At 31.8% G+C, this 22,981-nt stretch overlaps 3 protein-coding genes across 8 annotated transcripts; all 3 read right to left on the reverse strand.

Annotated features, from left to right (window-relative positions):
- Window positions 1-13: 13 nt before the first annotated feature.
- Window positions 14-9,336, reverse strand: LOC143446558 (uncharacterized). Of its 6 annotated transcripts, none has more exons than XM_076946233.1 (12): window positions 9,196-9,336; window positions 7,209-7,363; window positions 6,693-6,784; window positions 5,590-5,723; window positions 5,111-5,299; window positions 3,515-3,712; window positions 3,350-3,394; window positions 3,046-3,060; window positions 2,435-2,485; window positions 1,321-1,368; window positions 556-615; window positions 14-209 (listed from the first exon to the last, which is right to left on the reverse strand). In XM_076946233.1, the coding sequence occupies exons 1-12, from the start codon at window positions 9,236-9,238 to the stop codon at window positions 52-54; spliced, it is 1,188 nt and encodes a 395-aa protein (XP_076802348.1). In that variant the 5' UTR covers window positions 9,239-9,336; the 3' UTR covers window positions 14-51. The 6 variants fall into 6 exon arrangements, 5 of the variants coding, with proteins under 5 accessions (XP_076802348.1, XP_076802347.1, XP_076802349.1 ...); XM_076946232.1 differs by having other exon boundaries at window positions 556-618; XM_076946234.1 differs by lacking the exon at window positions 3,046-3,060 and having other exon boundaries at window positions 556-618.
- Window positions 9,337-12,055: 2,719 nt separating this feature from the next.
- Window positions 12,056-16,404, reverse strand: LOC143444981 (uncharacterized). Its single transcript, XM_076943772.1, has 7 exons — window positions 16,191-16,404; window positions 16,024-16,068; window positions 14,842-14,889; window positions 14,247-14,297; window positions 13,277-13,324; window positions 12,772-12,834; window positions 12,056-12,411 (listed from the first exon to the last, which is right to left on the reverse strand). Exons 1-7 carry the CDS (start codon window positions 16,402-16,404, stop codon window positions 12,254-12,256), a joined length of 627 nt encoding a protein of 208 aa, XP_076799887.1. The 3' UTR covers window positions 12,056-12,253.
- A 778-nt stretch (window positions 16,405-17,182) lies between these two features.
- On the reverse strand, window positions 17,183-22,638 carry LOC143446559 (uncharacterized). The gene is made up of 5 exons (XM_076946238.1): window positions 22,546-22,638; window positions 21,852-22,000; window positions 21,661-21,755; window positions 19,019-19,152; window positions 17,183-17,418 (listed from the first exon to the last, which is right to left on the reverse strand). The coding sequence occupies exons 1-5, from the start codon at window positions 22,577-22,579 to the stop codon at window positions 17,219-17,221; spliced, it is 612 nt and encodes a 203-aa protein (XP_076802353.1). The 5' UTR covers window positions 22,580-22,638; the 3' UTR covers window positions 17,183-17,218.
- Between the last annotated feature and the right edge of the window lie 343 nt (window positions 22,639-22,981).

The raw sequence follows: 22,981 nt of genomic DNA on the forward strand, positions 1-22,981 counted from the left end.
GACAAACAAAATCTTAAAATAAAAAACACAACACTAAGTTAGTAACAAACTTCAATGATGGATTTGCAGTATTAGGAAATGAAATATGTGAAAACAACAAAGAAGAGACCAGGGCAAAAACAATATATGGGCTTCACCTGCATTTGAGTCTGTGGTGTTGCTGCCGGAATAAATCATTGAGTCGTTTAATGAATTGTCTGCTTGGAAATCTGTGGTGCAGACACCATTTAAATATACCTAATCTTTGTACACTGTTTATTACCAAGAATCCACTGAAACAATTTATAAAAACATGGAAACTTTGATAAAAACTTTGTTCATGCATCACTACTTCACTGCCAAATTCTGTTGGAAAGTTTACATTCTTAACCACACATATTGGTTTTACCACAGCATTAGATATTATAAATGAATGATACATAGAATATTGAAAATAATAATAGATTACAGTAAATTAACAATGCTTTTACAACTACAAAACATTATTTCATTGTGTACCACAGTTTTTATCAAGTAGTAAGTGTAGATGGAACATGCTTAATGCGAGATAATTACCTACAACCGTTGGTGATGTGGCTGTACTGGAGATACTTGTGGCACCGAAATTAGTTGTAACTGCTGTTTGAAAATCAACAAAGATATATCAATGATGAAATCAAACTGCAGCAACACCAGTCTAAGTTATTAACTGTATCAATGTATACAACAAGCAACAATCTACTAATTATGCAGTCTATGATAAAGGTTAGGTAGACCTAATAATATGAATATAGCACACTGAACAATATTGACAAAGCAAAAAATAGGCTGAAACAAGTTTAGCTTTTTCGTGATCATTATTAAGTTTTAGATTTTTTTCCAACAAAAAAAAAAGACAGTGATTGTGCATTCAATCAAAGACAAAAGAACATACAAAAGACAAATAAGCCGTGCTTGTAGCATGCTTGTGACTTAGATAGTTGTAAAATGTATTTGCACAGAACTAGAGCAAAGTGGTTAAATATAAAAGCCAAAAATAAACTTAGTATCTGAATAGTAATGAGAATAAATCAAAAAAAATAAATGGCTGTGTTAACAACCAAAATTGCATATACTGCATTCATTTATTAAATGAACTACTTGTACCACATGAAATGAGTACCACTAATTCTACAAGAGTTATGAATATATTTAAAAGCACAATGAGTTACAGATCCTTATTGTAGATTTTCTCTTATTTATCAGCTGTGAAAAATGGCAAGGAAAAGTAAAATGAGGCAAAGTAACAAAATACATGACAGTAAAACTTATCCGTGCTGGAAAAATACATTGTCCAAGTACCTGCAGTTGTTGCAGAAGCTGTTGATGTGGTTGCTAGAGTTGTTGTAACTGCAATGATGTTTAAAATGTTTATTATCAACTATTATTATTGAACATCATACCAATAGTGATGATTTTTCTTGAAACTAACTTGCATAATTGACATTTTAGTAATAAAAAGAAAAGATCAAAGCAGTTCAGTAAAAGTCAAACGAGAAACAAGGTAACTTGAAATAAGTCTCTTAACTGTTTAGAAAATACGACACAATGCTGATTAAGCATATAACCAACTCAGTGAAAATTATAAAGTGATGTCAAAACTAAGTATTGTAAATTATTTTGCTTATTAGTCAAGTATTTTGACAAAATCCATTATAAGAAGTATCATATATCTTAGATTTATTTATTGCCAAAACAAGAAATTGTCAACATTTTAGAGTTCATGTTATTCATCTTGCAATAAAATAGCAACAAAGGGAAATTCATGCAAGTGAAAATTATCCGTGCTGGCAAAATACATTACTCAAGTTACCTGCATTTGTTGCAGAAGTTGTTGATGTGGTTGTTGTAACTGCATTTATGTTTAAAGTGATAAACGATTATCCCATAAATTTTTACTTAATGTTTTAGTTAATGTCATTGAAATATGCAGCACATGATACTATTTGGACAACACTTAGATTTATATTATTTGGACAACTATGCATCTTCTAAAATCCAATTCGCATAATTAAACTTTTGGATAAAATGTGACGATAAGCTATTGTCAAATGACAAGCAAAATGTTAATGTCAAATGAGAAACATGGTAATTTGAGGTAAGTTTATCAATGTTTTGAAAAACATAATGAACTCAGTTAACATGGACCAAAATTAAGCATGGCAAATTATTTTCTTTATTACCTATTCAAGTAGTATTTAGCCAAATCTATTATAAATAACATCATGTTGTAAGTGCAAAAGGTCGCAAACATAATAAATCTTAACCTTTGCACCTGAAAGTTTTGTCCAAAATACGAAAATTATTTGAAAGCTAAAAACAAGTAAACTTTTCAAACCAAAAACAAAATTATTTCAATCTACAGTTTTAGCAATTTGTAGTTGAAATGGCAACATGCTCTATTTGGGCTGATTACCTGGAGATGTTGGTGATGTGGTTGTTGTGGAATTATAGGTTGTTGTCAGTGCTGTTGATGAAACAAATACCACAAAGACATATCAATGATAAAATTATGACCATCAAATAACGGCAGCAGCGATCAAAGATACTTAATACATTAATAAATATTAGCCTAATTTTAATCCATTCAATTTTACCAAAAAAAAATTACATGTAAACCAAGAAGTAAGTTACTTCAATTACATTAAACATAAAGGTTGCAAACAAAAACACTTCAATGCTGATTATTCTATTTCAAATTATTGTGATGCAAAATTTTAAAAAAACATTAAAAAAAACAATAAACAATTAGTATATATGTATATAATAAACTAAATAACTATATGACAATATAAATCAAAAGCAAATAAACTATTTTTATTATCACCGTTGACATTTAGCTTTATAAGAGTTACTGAGACATAATAAGCACAATCACCATGCTAAATAGACACTTGTATGAATAATGAGTTATTAATCTTTTTCTTAAAGTTCTTTTTATTTACCATACAACAAGCATAGCAAGCAAAAATAAATTTAAGCAAACCAGGAAAATACATGCAAGTGAAAAATATCTGTGCTGGTTACCTGTAGTTGTTGTAACTGCAGTAATAATAAAAAAATTCTTTAATGCATTACTATAAACACAAATTTCAATTTAAGATGTGAAAAAAATTCAAAAATTCATAGCAGAGTTTATTCTTTGCATTGTTTTTCTATGACACTGATTTAAAGGGTATCACTTCCCTCACTGGAGGAGACAATTAAAAAAATTCCCGGAAGAAACTTTGAAGTAAACTAAAACTTTACTATTAAAAACAGCAAAATTAATTGAATAAAAGACATACGTAAGTGAAAATAACGGCCATTGCTACATGCATCATCCAGTTACCTTGAAGGGTTGTAGCAGCTGTCGATGTGATGGTTGTAGTTGTAACTGCATATACAACAAGATTGTTTTTGTTTATTACATCAATACTAATTATACCTAGCACATAACTCCGTCACAGCTTTAAGGGATATCATTCATCTTAGGGAACCATAAATACTTGCTCACTTGCTGTACAGCCCAAATTAACAGAAGTCCATCCAGAGCTTTCATCACATGTCCTGTCCACAGGACCACTTCCTTCAAAACCCTCACAACATTGCACACTTATGGTGTCATTGTATGAAAAGGTGGTTGATACCAAGGTCTGATTCACCAAACAAACATCAGTATCATTATCCTCAGCATCAGATCCTTGGCAAGTTACTGAAAATGTTAAGATACGACTGATTCGTGATTTTTAAACATCTGCACATATCTCTCTATTTTACACTACAATACATAGGACAAATCTGCACGATAAAACTCCCAGTGCTGTTTCAGAAACCTTTGAATCTGTCGTAACGCCATACAATTGTATTCAAAACATTTTTATGCATTGATTAATGAAAGCAATACATCAAATTTTTCTCCCTATTAAAACAACTACTCTCTGCTAGTTTTAGAGATCATCTAATGCATGACATGCACTTTGACATGGTTCCACGACAATTAACCATGGGAAATTGAACACGAACAAACTAACCGGGGGAAAACTGACCGTGACGTAAATTGACCGCGAACAAACTAACCGTGACGTAAATTGACCTAGACCTAGAACCAACTGACAGGAATGAAAATTGACCCGGAGGTAAATTGACCGTGCAAGTGCTGAATTATTGTGTTTAAGTTGATGGTAGTATATGATATGTAAAGTAAATATTTGTTTGTAATTATTTCCTTTTTTAACAAAATTTATTTTTATTTCAATACAAATTGAAACATTTATTTAAATAAACAAAAAGACTTCCGGAAATACGAGTAATACATTAAAAGAACTTCGCTGCAAAACAAATATGACACTACACTACTACACATTTGATCGCCGGCCAATTTGTTGCCGATCAGTTGATGAAGACCAATTGTCGCCGGTTAATTTGATCGCCGGCCAATTTGTTGCCGGGTTAATTTGATCGCCAGCCAATTTGTTGCTGGTCAGTTGATCACGACCAATTGTCGCCGGTTAATTTGTTCACGGTCAATTGACGTGATCCCCTTTGACATAAATAAAGTACTTGAGTGTCTTTATATAAGTCTTGTATTGTTTTTGTATACTTTATATAATACTTTATAATTCTTAACAAGACAAAAACAAAACTAAAATTCTTTTGTAATAAACAAAGCAAACATGTTTCTAAATACATTTTACAATTATATAATCAAGCTTTCTTCTCGAAATCATTGCTTTCTAAATTAAGCAAGGCGTAATATTGACAAAAGGAATTTCATAGCAACAAACATTTTTCTATGCCTATATGATTAAAATTATGATTTCAGAAATAACTGAAATACAAAAATATCATACAAATTGCTACGACACAGTAATATCGATGAAACATAAGTAATCTAAAAATAACCTATTTCAAACTACTAACAATTTCACTATTTAAATTGCAAAATATGCAACAAAATGTAATATAAATGAATACAACAAACAAAATATAAATTCCAAATTATTACTTAATTACAGTTACAAATTAGTATAAGCCATACACTTTTCATCTTTTTAATTTCACAACAGGATACAAAACACATTTCCACAAAAATGTTTCCATCAAAACTTACTTGCTGCACATGACAGGACATCTAAATTGGAGACGGTTGCATTAGTCAGGCAAGTAGTTGAGGTTGTGCTTACACCGCTTGCCGTGTAACCATCAGCACACGAGAGTGTTCCAGCAGAGTTGAACTCGCATGAAGAATCATCGCATGTGAAAGTGAGACTGGGGTAAGCTGTTGTGTTTAAACTGCATTCTGCAATAATAGAGACTGCATGTTGAAATATCAAAGAAATATCAATGAATTATATCTAATATCCTATTTGACGTGTATTCACATGGATCGGTAGCAAATGTAAAACTGAGTGATGCATCAGTTGTATTGCATTCTAAAATATATAGAATAAAAACTTTATGGAACTCAACTTTTAAAAAGCTAAGAAACAGCAAGAAATGTATGATATCTCAATATAACTTTGATATTTGTATTTGCAATTCATACCACACTATTTATTTGTCATTTGTATTTGCTTGAATAAATCTTACCTTGTACAACTAACAGAATTGAAGCATCAGAACTACCAACTGTTGTGATGACAACATTTGCATCATGGTCAGTTGCAGTCAATCCTGTTATGTTCAGGGTTGTTGTGAACTGGCTTGAAGCATAAGATCCAACACTGGTAAAACAAAAATTGAAACTTTAACTTTGACAGTTAAAGTTGACTATTTTAGGCACTTCAAGCTATTTTTAATAAACAGTATATAATACACCATTTATTAAAAATACCTTTAACTATATCAATGAATAAATGTCAACAAACCTTGTGTTTCCACAAGTAAAATAAAAACCAATGACCATGCGCGGTTACTAGAAATCTAAGTAACAACTTCTAAGCAATTTTATGACATTAGGGTTATATTTCAAATAGAATATTTTTAACTTAACTCTGCAACTTTCAAAGTATTTTGTGTGTTACCACTTTCTTTTCACAAACTTGTTTTTCTCTTTTATTTGAAAGTGGCATTTTGCACACTAAGGTATAATTTTTGTTCAAAATCTCAAATTTATGGAGATTTGCAAACAAACAATTTCTTTTTATTTACATATATATTTATATATTTACAAAATTTTATTACCACATATTCATGAAAATCGCGCTTTTGTTCATTCAAAACTTTTGAAAAATAGAATTGAATCGAAAAAATGTTCTAAAATGTTCTACAGTAGAAAGTTATTCAATTTTGCACCAACGTAAGAAAGAAATGTAAACTGTCAATAATGTGAATTAAATAAACTTTTAATAGCCACAATCTTGCAGTTTCTAAACCGAGATCCTGTTACATAAGTGTAGAAATGATGGTCAGACAGTGATGTGCTTCAATGGCCAATGGTTTATAATGAATTAAGTAAAATTTATTGCTTGTAAATGTGCTACAACTTTTACGTTCAACATGTTAGGTCACATGTTCACGATCTGGGTCCAAATTCCTCCACGATATAGATTCGGATTTGGCCGAATTAATTAATTTTAATTGCAGCCTAACCCTACTAGTAACTAACTATTTTATTCATTATTTATTAAATTAAAGAGTTATTTATGTTTTAAGTTAGTTACTTATCAAATATTTCTACATATTACTCCTACCTAACATCAATCCTGCTTGCATAGCTTGAACTAGAATCTTCACTTGCAACTGTATTTGAACCACTATTAACACCAGAAGCTCCAACTGTTTCCTACCACAAACATGTTATGACAAAAAACACAATTAATTACACAAAAATGTGCAGAATCAATTTAAAGAACTCTATATAGCTGAAAAATTAATGCCAAAAATATGCCGCAATTTTGGGTGTCATTGTAACACAATTCATGTAAAATTGATAATTTTCATCTACACTTCTTATCGATGTATTACTTTCTTACTAATGTACACAAAAAAACAGCAAAACAATCATGTCATATTCAAACTTTAAAGGAAACACTACTGTTGCCTTCCAAAGCTTTCCTTTGGAACATCATAATTTCCACTAACCACATCAACTAACAAATTTGCAACAAAACTTTGGTGGAACTCAGCCATTGCCGAGTTTTTCAAAATTCTTTTGACAATTTAATAAGGAAATAGTGCTCTTTGATACACAATACAACATTACTTACACCGTTAATTCTCCATGTTACTGAAGCAGGAATGGACGATGTTGCCACAACAGCAGTAATAACCACATCAGAACCAATTGCTTGCGGTGTATTAGATTCAGTTATAGATGTAAATGAAGCTTGAGCATCACAGAAGTAACTATTTCTTGGGAGCACTGCAGTTAACGCATTGAATTTTATTGCAAAATCTTATAACATAACTAAAAATTAACATGAATACAAAAGTTTAAATAAAATCTATAGCTTAGATCAGAGGTCGGGAACCTATGGCTCGCGAGCCAGATGTGGCTCTTTTCATGACGGCATCTGGCTCGCAGATAAATCTAAGCTGGCATTTCTTAGCTCGATTGTTACGAATAAACTTTTTCTGTAATTTTAAGTCGCATTAACAGTAAGAAACATGTTATTAAAGAGTAAATTCAGGCATTTACCGTAGTCTAAAGTTGTTGGTTTTGCTTAAAAATGCACATGTTAGTTGCATTAATTGTTGAAAAATATTATATGGCTCTCACGGAAATACAATTAAAAATATGTAGCTTTCATGGCTCCCTTAGCCAAAAAGGTTCCCGACCCCTGGCTTAGATTAATAATATTCAAAACAGTCAAGGAGCATCATGTTAAAATAAGTTTATATTTTATCAGATATATATAAAAATATTATTAAATATTAAAAATTTGGCGTATGCGAATGTGTATAATCAGCAAGTTCAAAATCTAAAATTTTTTGCAGAAAGTAAAACTTGTTACCGAACATAATATAATGATTTTTATATCTCACCACCATGAGCAGTCATGCTAAGGCAGTGGTATTCAAACATTTAAAGCCTACGATCCAATTTCCCTTTTAGAGATGAAACCACAGCCATCTCGATCAAACAGACTGCATTTAACAAGAACATTTTTTTTAAATGTTCACATTTTGCTTGATATTCAAATTTCATATCACAATGATGGGAAAAATAGGCTTGTATATTGTCCGCAAGTAGTTTAATACATGGTTTTGCGTTGGACAAACCACAATTATCATGTCGCTGTCCACGTTTCATCTATTTCTGTATTTTGTTTCATAACAACCACTGTGGAGAATATCTGCTCACAGAGACAAATGGATAGTTATGACAAAGCAATTTGATGGCCATTTTCGATAACTCACTCTATGATGGATACATTTGGTACTGCACTGAAATGTGTTCAATAGGTTATTTCCACATGGGTTCAATCATGATTTTTCCCTTGCTTTCTTCTAAGCGTGTAATTGTTATTTGTCTTAAAAATTTTTATCCTAAAACTTCTAGTACTAAGTATACTTATCGTAAGAGCTTCTAAATCCAATGCTTCAGGTGAATACAAACAACAATATCAAAAACTGAAGGTTTGTACAAGGATTTAAAAAAAAAAATAACACTCAATCATGATAAAAATGCCCAACTAACACCAACAAAAGGAGATTCGCTGCTTGCCTGCCAAATATTGCATGGTCCGACATGAATAAATCACCATAACTAATGAACTCCCTTAAACTCAAACTTGAATTAACCAGTTGGCTTGGTAGCAGAGCAGTTGGAGCACTAAGCTTGTGACGATACAAACCCATATTCAACACCCAGTGGCACTACTTTTATGATGCTTTTAGGTACGGCAATACTAATGCCTGGTTCTGTTCAGTGGACTTCATAAACAGTTTCAAATTCAAGCATTACAATACACATAAAAAACAAAGTTTAGTTTGTGACAAACGAGACAAAAATCTATGGGATGAAGAATTAGAATGAAAAGAATCCAAAAAGAGTTTTTAATAAATGTAAAATGAACACAAACAAGTTTAGACAAATGTTTTTGACAGATAAAAAAGCGTTACATACAAAGAGGTGGAAATTGGTCACTTATTATATTAAGATTTTTTTATTATTGGTAAATAAAAAATGGTAAAAAGTCATTTAACTCAAAGATACATCATAATGATTGCACAAAATATGAGAATACATACCAAAAAATATGAATAGACAAAGAATTTCCAAGCCAAGTCCCATGACAAGATAGTTTTGTTTGATTGCTTCTTTCAAATAAAATAGTCCTTCAGTGCAAGCAGAAAGTGTTGATTAAACAAAGATCGTTAAAACCTAACTGAAACATATACAGTATATATGTATATATAAATAGGTTTACCAATGATTATTAACATTACACTATATTCTAGTTGAGTAAAATTTTCAAACAAAACTTTGGGTGTAAAAATACACACCCATATTTATAAAAAAACAGGAAACAAAAATTCAGTTTTCCAACCCACTGTTTCCTTGGTCTAGGTCTCTAAGGCATTAACAAGTTATGTGTTAGCTGTTTAAACTCTGATGTGGCATGTTGTATGCTGGCAAGTTCATTAGTGATGAACAGTGATCTTCCAAGAGAGTGACTTATTCTTTGGTCTTGTATTGAAATAGTATTCGGAATTTCTAAGCTCACCATTTCTGGCCTGAAGATTGAAAATTTGAGTGTCACGAGCAGTGGTTCATCGAGACTTGGATGAGTGCCCATGTTTGTTTTAGGGTTGTTTGCGTAACTAAGATTTAAATTATTCCTTTTTAGGTTTCTAAGATTTAAACTGTATCCTATTTCTATGGACTAATTCAAGGTGGTTCAAACGTGCGAATCAATGAGATTTTTTTATGCGGCCTGCGAACACTATCAGTACACCGTAAATGCCATAGCAACATCAGTGAATGAGCTCCATCTACCAACAGTTAAATTTTGGGTATGTTAAGGAAGATTCGTGTTAATAACATCGCTATGGCTATGTTTCATTTCAATGCTTAATGATGTGTGTAACAATGCTGGCTACTTCCTTTGTTTTGGTGGAGTTAGGCTTGTAAATGTTTGATTTCTTTGTTTATCCGTGAAGTTAAAAGAAAGAATGAACGCTGGTTGATGAATGTCTTGCCATGTTACTTTAAACAGAAATGTGAAAACTTAATTATTCGGGATGGAATAAATAATTTCCATCAAGCTGTGATAGTAGAAACCAAACTTGAAGGTACGCATGTAACAATGGATGGTGAATAAGGGGCCTAGATTTGCCCACCACACATGGGAAACCTAATATCAGGTTTAGGGCCTAGAACAGAGCAAAGTGGGACTGAACTCACCACCAAAAAATTCATGACAATAACAATTCAGTAACAATGCAATATAACATTATGGTGTCACAAAACAGTAGAAAAACACTTTTAAAAATTAGGTCAGTCTGACGGTTTTGTCTCAAACTGACACAAAAAAAATAACACAAAACTGGGACTTTTAGGTTTCCCGAGGCAAGACGTTTGAACCGTTACTGTCCTACCTAAAACGAGACATATGGTAATCCTAAGTATAATTAAAGCATACTAAAGTGTATAACAGAAACATTTTGCGTTAAATAAACCTAAACTAACTTATCGTTGGTGTATTTGTGCTGGATAATGTAGATGCTAACTGACAGTGGAATACACTTTTGGCTATTGGTTCTAGTCTAGTCATGTACCGGTAACTGCGATGAAAACAAAAATGCTTAACCAATTCATGTAATGTCTTCTTTGACGTTCTTGTGCTGAAAATAAACACATCACCTGCCACTAACCATTAGGGATGTGTCATGAGAACAATTATCCAGGTTCAAGTGAATACAAATAGCACAAAGATCAAATCTATTCATATCTGAACCAAATGACAGAGTTTTATGGAAAAGTTGCCAAAACCTTGCTTGTAATGTGACTTAATTGCAAACAATGTATGACCAAATGGTGATTAGAAATGTAAAATGCTTATGTAGTTGACCTTAAAAAAAGGTTGATTCTAGTTTAGCTTAGGCAGAAAAATAGATTAGGCCCTACTATATTTTGCCAAAGTCAAAAATTTATAAGTAATAGTGTATTCTGGTTCATTCGAATCTTTCACACAGGCGATATTCATCAAATATTTTGGGTTCGGATTCAAATCTACCCATCCCATTCTCTGTCCAAAATGCGTCACTTAGCTTTTACTAATGCTACCATACCTAATACTGACCACAGTCATCAAGCAAATTGTTTTTAATTACCAGGAAGTAGCAAAAAAAGTTAGAAAAATGCAGTTAAATACATTTCTACTTCGTTGTACTTCAAAGAAACTTCATCTTTGCCCACCTTATTCTACTTTTACATTTTGATGTGATAACGATTGCCATCTCTGTCATAATGGCCCAAATATATGTTGCAATTTTAGCAATAACTGCTTAACCACTACATATCATTAAAAATTTATTCACCAGCATATTTCACGGCAACTACTCTTAGATTTAAGGCCAACTTGTTTTTGGACTTGTCCGAAACTGTCAGGGTAAATTCATCAATTGATCTGTAATAACGAATTGATTTCCTCAACTTAACTAATGTTCAAATAAACATTTGTTTTTATTGCAGAAATATCCACACAAGTTACAAAATTTATAAATAAACCTGAACTGGAAAACTTATATGCAAACTTAAATTAAAGCATGAAAACCACAACAACCAGTATTGCATGCACCAAATCATACTCACAGCTTGTCTCAATGCTTGTTTTTACAATCAAACAGTATTATATAAAATGTATTAAAATATGCAATACACACATCAACTCCAACTAAACATGCAGCCATCGCAGCACCTTTCAAACAAGTGTCAACTTAAATAAAAAATTCAAAATTGTTCACATTGCTTTGCAAATTTTAAACAGATATAAAAACAATCAAATATTGTTGCAGAAAACACTACAAAGACTCATTGCCAAAACCAGTTAATTGAATTAAAACATTAATAAATAATTTAACAAATATATTCATTGGTCTGCTTTACAACAAAGACAACTGAAAGTTAGAACTGTTTGTTGTTGCCACAAATAATTTTATGCAAATCACTTGTTTCTATGATTTTTTTAAATGATTTGAAAACTTCAATCAACCCTGACAATCCTAGTCATTAGCGTTTAAAATATTGGCAACCAACATATAACATTTTAAAATGAAAAACACCACAGTAACTTAGTAATGCACTTCAATGATGGATTTGCAGTAATAAGAAATACAATATGTGAAAATAACAAAGAAGAGACCAGGGCAAAAACAATATATGGGCTTCACCTGCATTTGAGTCTGTGGTATTGCTGCTGGAATAAATCACTGAGTCGTTTACTGAATTGTCTGCTGGGAAATCTGCAGTGCAGACACCATTTAAATACACTTAACTGTTGTACACTGTTTATTACAAACAATCCATTGAAACAATTCATGAAAACATGCAAAGGTTTAACATTTTTGACAAAACATCTTTCCATGTGTGGCTAGTTTGCTGCCTAATTTAACCAGAAAGTTTACATTCTTAATCACATATATTGGCTTACCACAGCATTAGATATTATAAATACATGATGCATAGAATATTGAAAATAAATTTCAAATTGCAATAAGTTAACAATGCCTTCTTTAACAACTACAAAACTTCATTTTATTGTGTACCAAAGTTTTTATCAAGTAGTAAGTGTAGATGGAACATGCTTAATGCGATATAATTACCTACGAATGTTGGTGACGTGGCTGTACTGGAGACACTTGTGGCACCGAAAGTAGTTGTCACTGCTGTTTGAAAAAAATCCACAAAGATGTATCAATGATGAAATCAAACTACAGCAACATCAGTTAAAGTTATTTAATGTATCAATGTATACAACAAGCAACAATTTACTAATTATGCAGACTCTGATAAAGAACTAGAGCAAAGTGGTTAAACATAAAAGCCAAAAATAAACTTAGTATCTGAATAGTAATGAGAGTAAATCAAAAAAAATAAATGGCTGTGTTAACAACCAAAATTGCATATACTGCATTCATTTATTAATTGAACTACTCGTACCATATGCAATGAGTACCACTAAAAGCACATGGAGTTACAGATAATTATCATAGATTTTCTCTTATTTATCAAGTAGGAAAAATAGCAAGGAAAAGTAAAATGAGGCAAAGTAACACAATGTATGCAAGTAAAACTTATCCGTGCTGACAAAATGCATTGTCCAAGTACCTGCAGTTGTTGCAGAAGTTGTTGATGTGGTTGTTGGAGTTGTTGTAACTGCAATGATGTTTAAAGTGAGAAATTATTAACCCATAAATATTTGCTTAGTATTTTAGTTAGCTTCCATGTCATGAAAACTAAATTATGTATAAATCTGGTATAAATTACTTTGATTAATTATTAATTGATGGTTAACAAAAACTAATATTAACACCTTGTTACATCCGAATGAAACAATAACATGATTCCAAACACCCCATGAGCATAAAACAAGCAAGATATTAGCTAAACTGGTGCCATAATGATGGAAAATTAACAAAGTCACCAAACCCATCGAAATATAAAAGTTTTTTAGAAATAAGATGGCGAGTAAACAACAAAGAATTTTATCAGGGAAATGCAGCGATAAGGGCAACCCTAAAACAAAGTGATAAATCATTATCCCATAAATTTTGCTCAGTAATTTAGTTAGCTTCCATGTCATGATATATGCAGCACATGATACTATTTGGACAACATTTTGAATTAGATTATTTGGACAGCTATGCATCTTCTAAAATCCAATTCGCATAAATAAACTTTTTGGAAAAAAATGGTTGCCATAAGCTATTGTCAAATGAGAAGCAAAATGCAAATGTCAAATGAGAAACATAGTAATTTGAGGTAAGTTTATCAATAATTTAAAAATATAATCATCTCAGTTAACATGGACCAAAATTAAACATAGCAAATTATTTTCTTTATTACCTATTCAAGTAGTTTGCCAAATCTATTATAAAAGAACATCATGTTGTAATTGCTAAAGATCACAAACTCAATAAATCTTAACCTTTGCACCTGAAAATTTTGGCCAAAATAGGAAATTTACTTAAAAGTGAAAAAAAAGGCAAACTTTTCAAACCAAAAGCAAAATTATTTCAATCTATAGTTTTAGCAATTTGTAGTTATGATGACAACATGCTCTATTTGGGCTGATTACCTGGAGATGTTGGTGATGTGGTTGTTGTGGAATTATAGGTTGTTGTCAGTGCTGTTGATACAAACACCACAAAGACATATCAATGAAGAAATTATGACCATCAAATTAAGGCAGCAGCGATCAAAGATACTTACAGCATTAATAAATATTAGCCTATTTATAATCCTTTCAATTTCACACAATAATAAATTACATGGCAACCAAGAAGTAAGTTACTTCAATTACATCAAACATAAACGTTGCAAACAAATACATTTCATCGCTGATTATTCTATTTCAAATTATTGTGAAGCAAAATTTAAAAAAACAATAAACAACTAGTATATATGTATATACTAAACTAAATAACTATATGACAAAATAAATCAAAAGCAGATAAACTATTTTTATTATCACCGTTGACATTTAGCTTTATAAGCGTTACTGAGACATATAAGCACAATCACCATGTTAAATAGACACTTGTATGAATAATGAGTTATTAATCTTTTTCCTAAAGTCCTTTCTATTTCCCATACACCAAGCATAGCAAGCAAAAGTACATTTAAGCAAACCAGGAAAACGCATGCAAGTGAAAAATATTTGTGCTGGCTACCTGCAGTTGTTGCAACCACTGCTGAAGTGGTTGCTGGAGTTGTTGTAACTGCAGTAATAACAAAATAATCTTTTCTTTAATGCATTATTATAAAGACAGATTTCAATTTAAGATGTGAAAAAATTCAAAGCTTAGTTTATTCTTTGCATTGTTTGTCTATGGCAATGATTTAAAGCTTAACCGGGTTCTTAACCGGTGGGCCATAGAGCTATTTGGAAAATTATATAGTTGGTGAAAACTTTAGTTTTATTTAGTTGGTAATAATTTTGTAACGTCCAAATTAGCATTGTTGTTTGATCAAAGTATATGATTCAAGTGATAATGATTTATATGATTTTGTGTCGCCCAAAAATCCAGATCCAGGTCCAAAACTTAGGTGATCAGTAGGGCAACCAGTTTTTTGACCTAAAAATTTTAAATTTTGACCTTAAAATTTGCAAATTTTGACCTTATTTTGAAAAATGCTATACTAATAGTCTCTACAGCAACTTTCTAATCTAAAACTGCATTTAAAATTGACAAAACGCTTTTCTAGTGTTGATTTTTTTTCGTTTCTGCGTATTAAGATTGACAAATTGCAGTTTCAAATGCAATGCCTTCACATCGTGACGTCACCAGACGCGCTGAAAAGCCTTCCCTCCTTTTTTGTCTTTGGTTCTAAGTAAAATTTGGGGGCACTCGAATTGTTTGCGGTACAAGAAAAGAGAAAAACGGAAGAATAATATTACAAAATGGTTACAAAATTACAAGTTTAATAGATTTTAACCTAAAAAAAAGACCTAAAGAAACAATTTGACCGTGTTTTGACCTAACGTAACATTTTGATTTTATTTCACCTAATAACTTCTATACCACACGTTGTAAAAAGCTGAAATTTGTTTTGTGTTTGTTTGATAGCATTCTAAGCAGGTTAAAAAATTGACCATATTGACTTTTGGTTGCCCTAGTGATCAGCATTGAAAGTGGGCCACGAGCAAATGAAAGTGGGCACGACTATGAAATGGTTAAGACCCTGATTTAAAGGGTATCACTTCCCTCACTGGAGGAGACAATTAAAATTTTTCTGGAAGAAACTTTGAAGTAAACTAAAACTTTACTATTAAAAACAGCAAAATTAACTGAATAAAATAAGACGTACGTAAGTGAAAATAACGGCCATTGCTACATGCATCATCCAGTTACCTTGAAGGGTTGTAGCAGCTGTCGATGTGATGGTTGAAGTTGTAACTGCATATATAAAAAGATTGTTTGTTTATTACAAGTATCAGTGCTAATTATCATTACCACATAACTCCGTCACAGCTTTGTGGCATCTCATTTATCTTAGGAAACCATTTATACTTGCTCACTTGCTGTACAGCCCAAATCAACAGAAGTCCATCCAGAGCTTTCATCACATGTCCTTTCCACAGGACCACTTCCTTCCAAACCCTCACAACATTGCACACTTATGGTGTCATTGTATGAAAAGGTGGTTGATACCAAGGTCTGATTCACCAAACAAACATCAGTATCATTATCTTCAGCATCAGATCCTTGGCAAGTTACTGAAAATGTTAACATATGACTGATTTGTGATTTTTAAACATCTGTACATATCTCTCTGTTTTACACTACAATACAAAGGACAAATCTGCACGATAAAACTCCCAGTGCTGTTTCAGAAACATTTGAATCTGTCGTAGCGCCAGACAATTGTATTCAAAACATTTTTATGCATTGATTAATGAAAGAAGAACATCAAATTTTTCTTCCCATTAAAACCACTACTCTCTGCTAGTTTTAGAGATCATCTAATGCATGACATGCAATTTGACATAAATAAAATACTTGAGTGGCTTTATATAATTATATTTTTGTGTTTGTCACTGAATATTATATAATTCTTAACAAGACAAAAACATAAAATAAAATTCTTTTGTAATAAACAAAGCGAAACATGTTTCTAAATGCATTTTACAATTATCTAATCAAACTTTCTTCTCGAAATCATTGCTTTCTAAATTAAGCAAGGCGTAATATTGACAAAAGGAATTCCATAGCAACAAACATTCCTCTATGCCTACATGCTTAACATTAGGACTTCAGAAATAACTGAAATACAAAGAATATTATACAAATTGCTATGACACCGTAATACCCATGAAACATAAGTAATCTAAAAATAACCTATTTCAAACTACCAACAACTTACCTATTTTAAAGTGCAAAAATATGCAACAAAATATAATATAAACAAAATAAATGCATGCAACAAACAAAATATAAATACCAAATTATTACTTAATTACAGTTACAAATTATTATAATCCATTCACATTTCATCTTTTTAATTTCAAAACAGGATACAAAACACATTTCCACAAAAATGTTTCCATCAAAACTTACTTGCTGCACATGACAGGACATCTAAATTGGTCAACGTTGCATTAGCCAGGCAAGTGGTTGAGGTTGTGCTTACACCACTTGCCGTGTAACCTTCAGCACACGAGAGTGTTCCAGCAGAGTTGAACTCGCATGGAGAATCATCGCATGTGAAAGTGAGACTGGGGTAAGCTGTTGTGTTTAAACTGCATTCTGCAATAATAGAGACTGCATGTTGAAATATCTAAGATAAATACCAAATATTATTAAATAAAATATTATTTATAATAGAAATATTGGTACCCAAAATTGAACTGCTTTCTGAATAGATAAAAAAAATAACTAAAGAATAGGTTTGGTGATTAGACTTTAAAAAAGTATTTGTAAAAAATATCAAATATTAACTACAGTAAAAATAGTAACTGGAAAAACATTGAACACGAAGTGTTAATTAACTATATTGGACATTCACTTTTATGCAATTAGCGTGTGCTGGAGATGCCAGCCCTAAGTATAAACAAGGCGATTATGCGATTACACATTGTTAAGTCACCCCCTAAAAACCAAGTTATTTTATTCTTGACAGCAACGTGGGGCATCCTTACTTATATATCATCGCAAATAGGCTCACAATGCTGTGCACAGTGTGTACGTGTATTTTTACAAGATTTTTCAGTACCATATGTAAAGCTATGACTTGTGTTGATTTCGCATGAAACTTGCTTTGCTTTTTGTACTCAACCTCCCACAACTTTTATTCTCGAGGCAAAAACACAACTAACCTGACAATCACTATTGATGTGATCAAGATACTAGACGTTACCCTAAACAAAATTCTCAGAATTGTAGGCTAAAGTTCCTTTTTTTTTAAATAGATGCCATGTTTAAAGTTGGAAAGTTTGCAAATTGCAAGCGGGGTTTTTAATCTGCGCCTTAGTTTGGTTCGGTCTGATCTAAAAGTTTAGCGTTTATGAACGTTATCAAAAAATTAAAAGCCAAATAGACCCTTCTAAACTGTATATAGTTTCTGAGGAATAGACTTAGACTAACTAGAGCTAAGGCCATACAATGCACATACTGATAACACTTGTTTAATAAAAACCGCCTCTTATTATTCAATCATTTATTACTGAAAAAATATAAATTGTTTATAAAAAGGCTTGATATTTTGTTTGGTTTATTGCATTGTTATGTCACAAAAATGCTTTATTAAGCAATCGATTAATCAAATCCCGGTTAAACGAGGTACGGATAATGGAGAAAACACTGCACCAATGATTTTGTGCATCACTTATCGCTAGTTTCTGTTTTTCTTACAGCTCGTTAATGTCGAATGTATCACCAGTTTGCTTCCTACATAAGAATTTCAGCAACAATTTACTGAACACAATATGTAATACAAATTCTACCATCCTCAACTTCAACTGAGAATGCCCAACAGCAGGTGTTAAGGAAACCGCCCTCTGCTGGACGAAGCATTTGTGATGCTTATAAATACCTTTACCCAACAAATGGTAACTGATATAAGATACTAGTTCTATAGTTTCCCAGAGATAACCAAGCAAAAATGCTTCTATTTACAACAACAACTTTTTTTTAAGCATAGGTATTTAATGCTATTGCAACACTACCAATAAAAAATAAATGTAAATACTGCAAATAAAGTTTTGAAAAGACAGAAAGAAAGTTAACAAAACATTGGTTAAAAAAATAAATGCCCAATTGCTCATATCTTTGGAAATTTTCATATCAAAATAATAAGTGAATAAAATATTTTTTAAAAATTTTGTAAATTTAAGGCTCAATTATTTACCTTGTACATTTAATTGAAGAGAAGTGACAAAGCTAACACCACTTCCTACATCAACTGTTGCACCATTATCAGTGGCAAGTAACCCTTGAATTGTCAAAGTGGTTGTGAACTGGTTAGAAGTGTATGATCCGACACTACAAACAATTTAACATTGTGCAATACGCTGTATACCATACAAATTGCTACTGTATAATATTTCATTATAATCCCAACTAGCCACCATAATCAGTTTACCTTTGGAAAAACTTTGTATACAAAAAATACACTGCTTAGAAAACAAAATAAAAGTCAATTAAAAAAAACTTCTAACTAGTAAAAGTATTAATTAAGAATCAAATTCTTATTTTCAGCAAAAAACAAATCAAATTCGTCACCAGCGTTAACATTATTGTAAACAAACAAAGTATAATTTTGCTTGAATTGAGAGGTGTATTATCGCACAGCTGTCAAACCTAGACTCTGCCATCCTACAATTCACAAAACCTTGGATAAACATATATTTACGACTTCCAATTGTCTTGCCACTAAGAATGAAGCCATGTTTTGGTAATAAGTTTGTATCCGCAAAGTTTGTCATTCTTTTAGCTTGGCTACTATAGTATGTTCATGTTTTATAACAGAAATAAGAAGAGTGGGACTGGTTTTTGCAAATAACGAAACAAAAAATCGATTATTATAATATTTAGGCACACATCAAAAATCTTTATTAATACTTTAATCACAATTGCCAGATTTTCGATGACAAAAAATTAGAGTTTTATCGATGCCGGTTTTACTGATATTACAGATGCTGATTTATCGACCCTTCTCACTGTCGCCATCTCACTCCGTGTGATGCAATGATTTTCTTGAAATGCGTCATGTAATGCACGATTTGTAAATCCATATTCATACGTACACGCACAGGGTTTTGTCTTTGGAGAAAGAAACTTAAAATTCTTCAGTGTTCACTCAAAATTTACATTTCTGCAAATACAGCAGAAAGTTAGCAGTTATGGGTTAATTTTTAATAGTTTGCCTTCGTTTAGCATTTCTTGACGTTCGCCTTAGAAGCACAACTGAAAAAACTCTGAACGCTCCACTAATAACATGTGTTTAGAGTGACGGCTACTTTGAATCTACACTTTGTGATGTGTCATATGTCTTTATTGATAAAAATACTAGTCCAAAAAGCAAGAGGGGTTTATATGCCTGACCAAAAATCTACAAAACAATTTATGTCTCATCGGCCAAATTCTGTCTGTGCAAAACATAGACCACACACGATCATCTTTAAACAACAAAATTAAAGAATTTTACATGCAAAAAAATTGTTCAAGTTTGTTGACATGTTGTTGAAAATCATGAGCATCGTGCTTTCTGGCTGACATTAACTTTTGTTATTAAAGTCGTTGCATGCATAGTCTACTTTTATGTTATGTGTTACTACACTTTTAATACTGACGAAAGTCATTGCAACTACGCCATTTGATACCAATATCTTTATACAGAAAGAATAAGATGAATATAGCATTCAATAAAGCTTTGTAGTATCTCACTTGGTTGATTTGTCGACCATGTTTTAAAACGAACGCTTTAAAATATTAACAATGCCTCGGCGGGAATGCGGTTAAATTTTTCACCAAGCAAAGTGTCTCAGCTGTTTGTGTTGGCACCAAGACGCTGCATTGTCATTTTGCTATAGACTCTTAAGGAAAAAAAGCTGTGACATGTACAGAATCATCAGACTAAAGCGATAACACTGCACAACATAAAGATTTACAACTGTGTTAAATTAACAAGTCTTCAAAAGCGCAGCATAGACAGATGAAATAAAACTGGTTGTGATAGTTCGTTATTTGATAGACAGTTATCTTATACACTGGTATATGTGGTAGACCTTTTTCATTTAAAGTTTAAGAAATTTTATTTCGATACGAGTGAACGTTCTTCATTCAGAGAGCTAATAAAAGGCTTTAAAAAAATTCCAGAAAAAGTCAAAAGTTTTACAAACATGACCGATGCATGAGTAAAAAAGAACCGATGCCGATGCATCGATAAAGTTGCCAACATATCTGCACATCTCTACAAAATCTGTATTTGGTTTTGTTAATTTTGTTTTGGGTATGCTAATGACAGACTGTGCTGCTGTTGCTATGCAAAAAATAATTCTGACTAACATAGGGCGACTTGCATTATTGGATAGCAATTTAATAATTGATACACAAGATAATCCACAGAAATCCTATGTGAAATGTTCAAACAAAACTGCCAAGCAAGCACAATAACTAGAGCTAATGCTAAACGCCTTATCACAAGTAGCCTCATGCCGAAATAAGCAAATAAATTTTAGAAAATCCCACAAAACCTATAGTTTTCTAAACTTTGCTCAACTTTGCTTTGTCAAGTTCAACTTGACAACAAAAGTCAAAAACCTTTCTCTGCAAATAATCAGATACCGTTTTGCTTCTAGAAGAATTTTCAGCACAAAGTATACAATTATTAACCTGAAAATAGGTCGTTATAAATTGGTCTTTTGTTTTTTTTCTTAAAGAGCAAAATTAGCCGTATTGTCTGATAAAGATATTTTTGTTAGTTCAATTCTTAACGTTTTATAATTCTTTGTTTGTTATGAATGAAAATGCCCTTATGATTATCCAAACCTCACAGCAAGCCTAGATTCATAACTTGTACCACTGGTTACAGCTGCATTCGTAGCTCCAGTTCCAACAAGGACAGCAGCAGCCGCAACGGGTGTCTAAAAACAAATCAATGAAATTCACCAAGTGTGCTTTTAAAGCTAGTCGTAATATTGATTAAATTATGAATGTTGAAAAATCTGAATTTTACTTACAGTTTCAATTCTCCATGTTGCTGTAAAATCACTGGTTGTAGTCACATTTGTAGTTATTTCAACGTCAGAGCCAATTGCTCGCACTGCACTGGATGGGTTGAGTGGTGAAAACGTTTGAGCATTGCAGAAATATAAGCTCTGGGTGATCACTAAAAATTAACAAAAAATTTACAAACAAAAAGTGTTCTATTTTAAAACAAGTTTAGCACAACGATATTTTTCGATATTAAAGTTATAACTTTACGTTCAAGTAATGACAATCAATCGACTTCTCAATGATGCAAAATTTTTGACGGAGGAAAAAAGCATCAAGAAACCTTACATGCCAGGTATAGGGTAATCAATTCACAATTTTTGGAAACTTTCCAATAACATGCTTGTTTGTGCATCAACTTACAATAAATTCTATACTGGAAAATGACCAATTTATTATCAGCTGGGGACAGAGGTTGTTTAATGGCGACAAAATTGTCTTGTATTGGTCATTACTATTGGTCATGGTAAAATCATAGAAGTCCTAAATTTGCTGTTTATTGCTAGAAAACCATTTGTTTCTTTTAAGCTGATATATAAAGAACTCCAGACAAAACCTGAACGATTAGTGGCACATTCTTCCGTTCTAGTACTTGTATTACAATTACATAACAATCTTGAAACCTCACTAAAGTTATACAAATATAAATAAAATATGTACCCAGCAAGAACAAAGAAATAAGATTGACTTCCATAACACATGTAATAGGTATGAATATATTTACAAAATTAGCTTCCTAGGCATAGAACACCTGTTAAATACAAAATCAAGGATTTAAAATATGTTTCAGAGTATTATAAATATTATACACCACGATGGTTTAACATAACACACCTGTCTTTTTTGTATTCCTTTTCTCAATTACTTATTACGTCATCATCATGCAACTGGTTTAGACTTTTGTAACTTGCATGATTAATGTTTTACCTTGCAAATTGAATGGTTGCGAATTTTAAACTAAAAGCGAGACGCCAATCATAGTGATATATCCAATTGCAATAACAATCTATGGCAAATATTAAGGTGAAAGGAATCTTACTGCAAAAAATTGTTTGGGCAAAAAACTATTTTCACAACCACAAATGGTGTTGGGCAC

This window comes from Clavelina lepadiformis, chromosome 2, assembly GCF_947623445.1.
Source record: "Clavelina lepadiformis chromosome 2, kaClaLepa1.1, whole genome shotgun sequence".
Lineage (NCBI taxonomy): Eukaryota > Metazoa > Chordata > Ascidiacea > Aplousobranchia > Clavelinidae > Clavelina > Clavelina lepadiformis.

Excerpts from the sequence above, each read along its gene's own strand:
- LOC143446558 (XM_076946232.1), bottom strand. The coding sequence starts at position 9,238 with ATGGGACTTGGCTTGGAAATTCTTTGTCTATTCATATTTTTTG. Across the intron at positions 3,395-3,514 it reads TAATTTGGGCTGTACAGCAA|TTACAACTACAACCATCACA; the intron begins GTGAGCAAGTAT and ends TTGTATATGCAG. Across the intron at positions 1,369-2,434 it reads CACATCACCAACATCTCCAG|TTACAACAACTCTAGCAACC; the intron begins GTAATCAGCCCA and ends ACATCATTGCAG.
- LOC143446559 (XM_076946238.1), bottom strand. The coding sequence starts at position 22,579 with ATGGAAGTCAATCTTATTTCTTTGTTCTTGCTGG. Across the intron at positions 21,756-21,851 it reads CAACATGGAGAATTGAAACT|ACACCCGTTGCGGCTGCTGC; the intron begins GTAAGTAAAATT and ends ATTTGTTTTTAG. Across the intron at positions 17,419-19,018 it reads TCTTCAATTAAATGTACAAG|AATGCAGTTTAAACACAACA; the intron begins GTAAATAATTGA and ends CTATTATTGCAG.
- LOC143444981 (XM_076943772.1), bottom strand. The coding sequence starts at position 16,404 with ATGTTAACATTTTCAGTAACTTGCCAAGGATCTGATGCTGAAGATAAT. Across the intron at positions 13,325-14,246 it reads CACATCACCAACATCTCCAG|TTACAACAACTCCAACAACC; the intron begins GTAATCAGCCCA and ends ACATCATTGCAG. Across the intron at positions 12,412-12,771 it reads CACGTCACCAACATTCGTAG|ATTTCCCAGCAGACAATTCA; the intron begins GTAATTATATCG and ends TCTGCACTGCAG.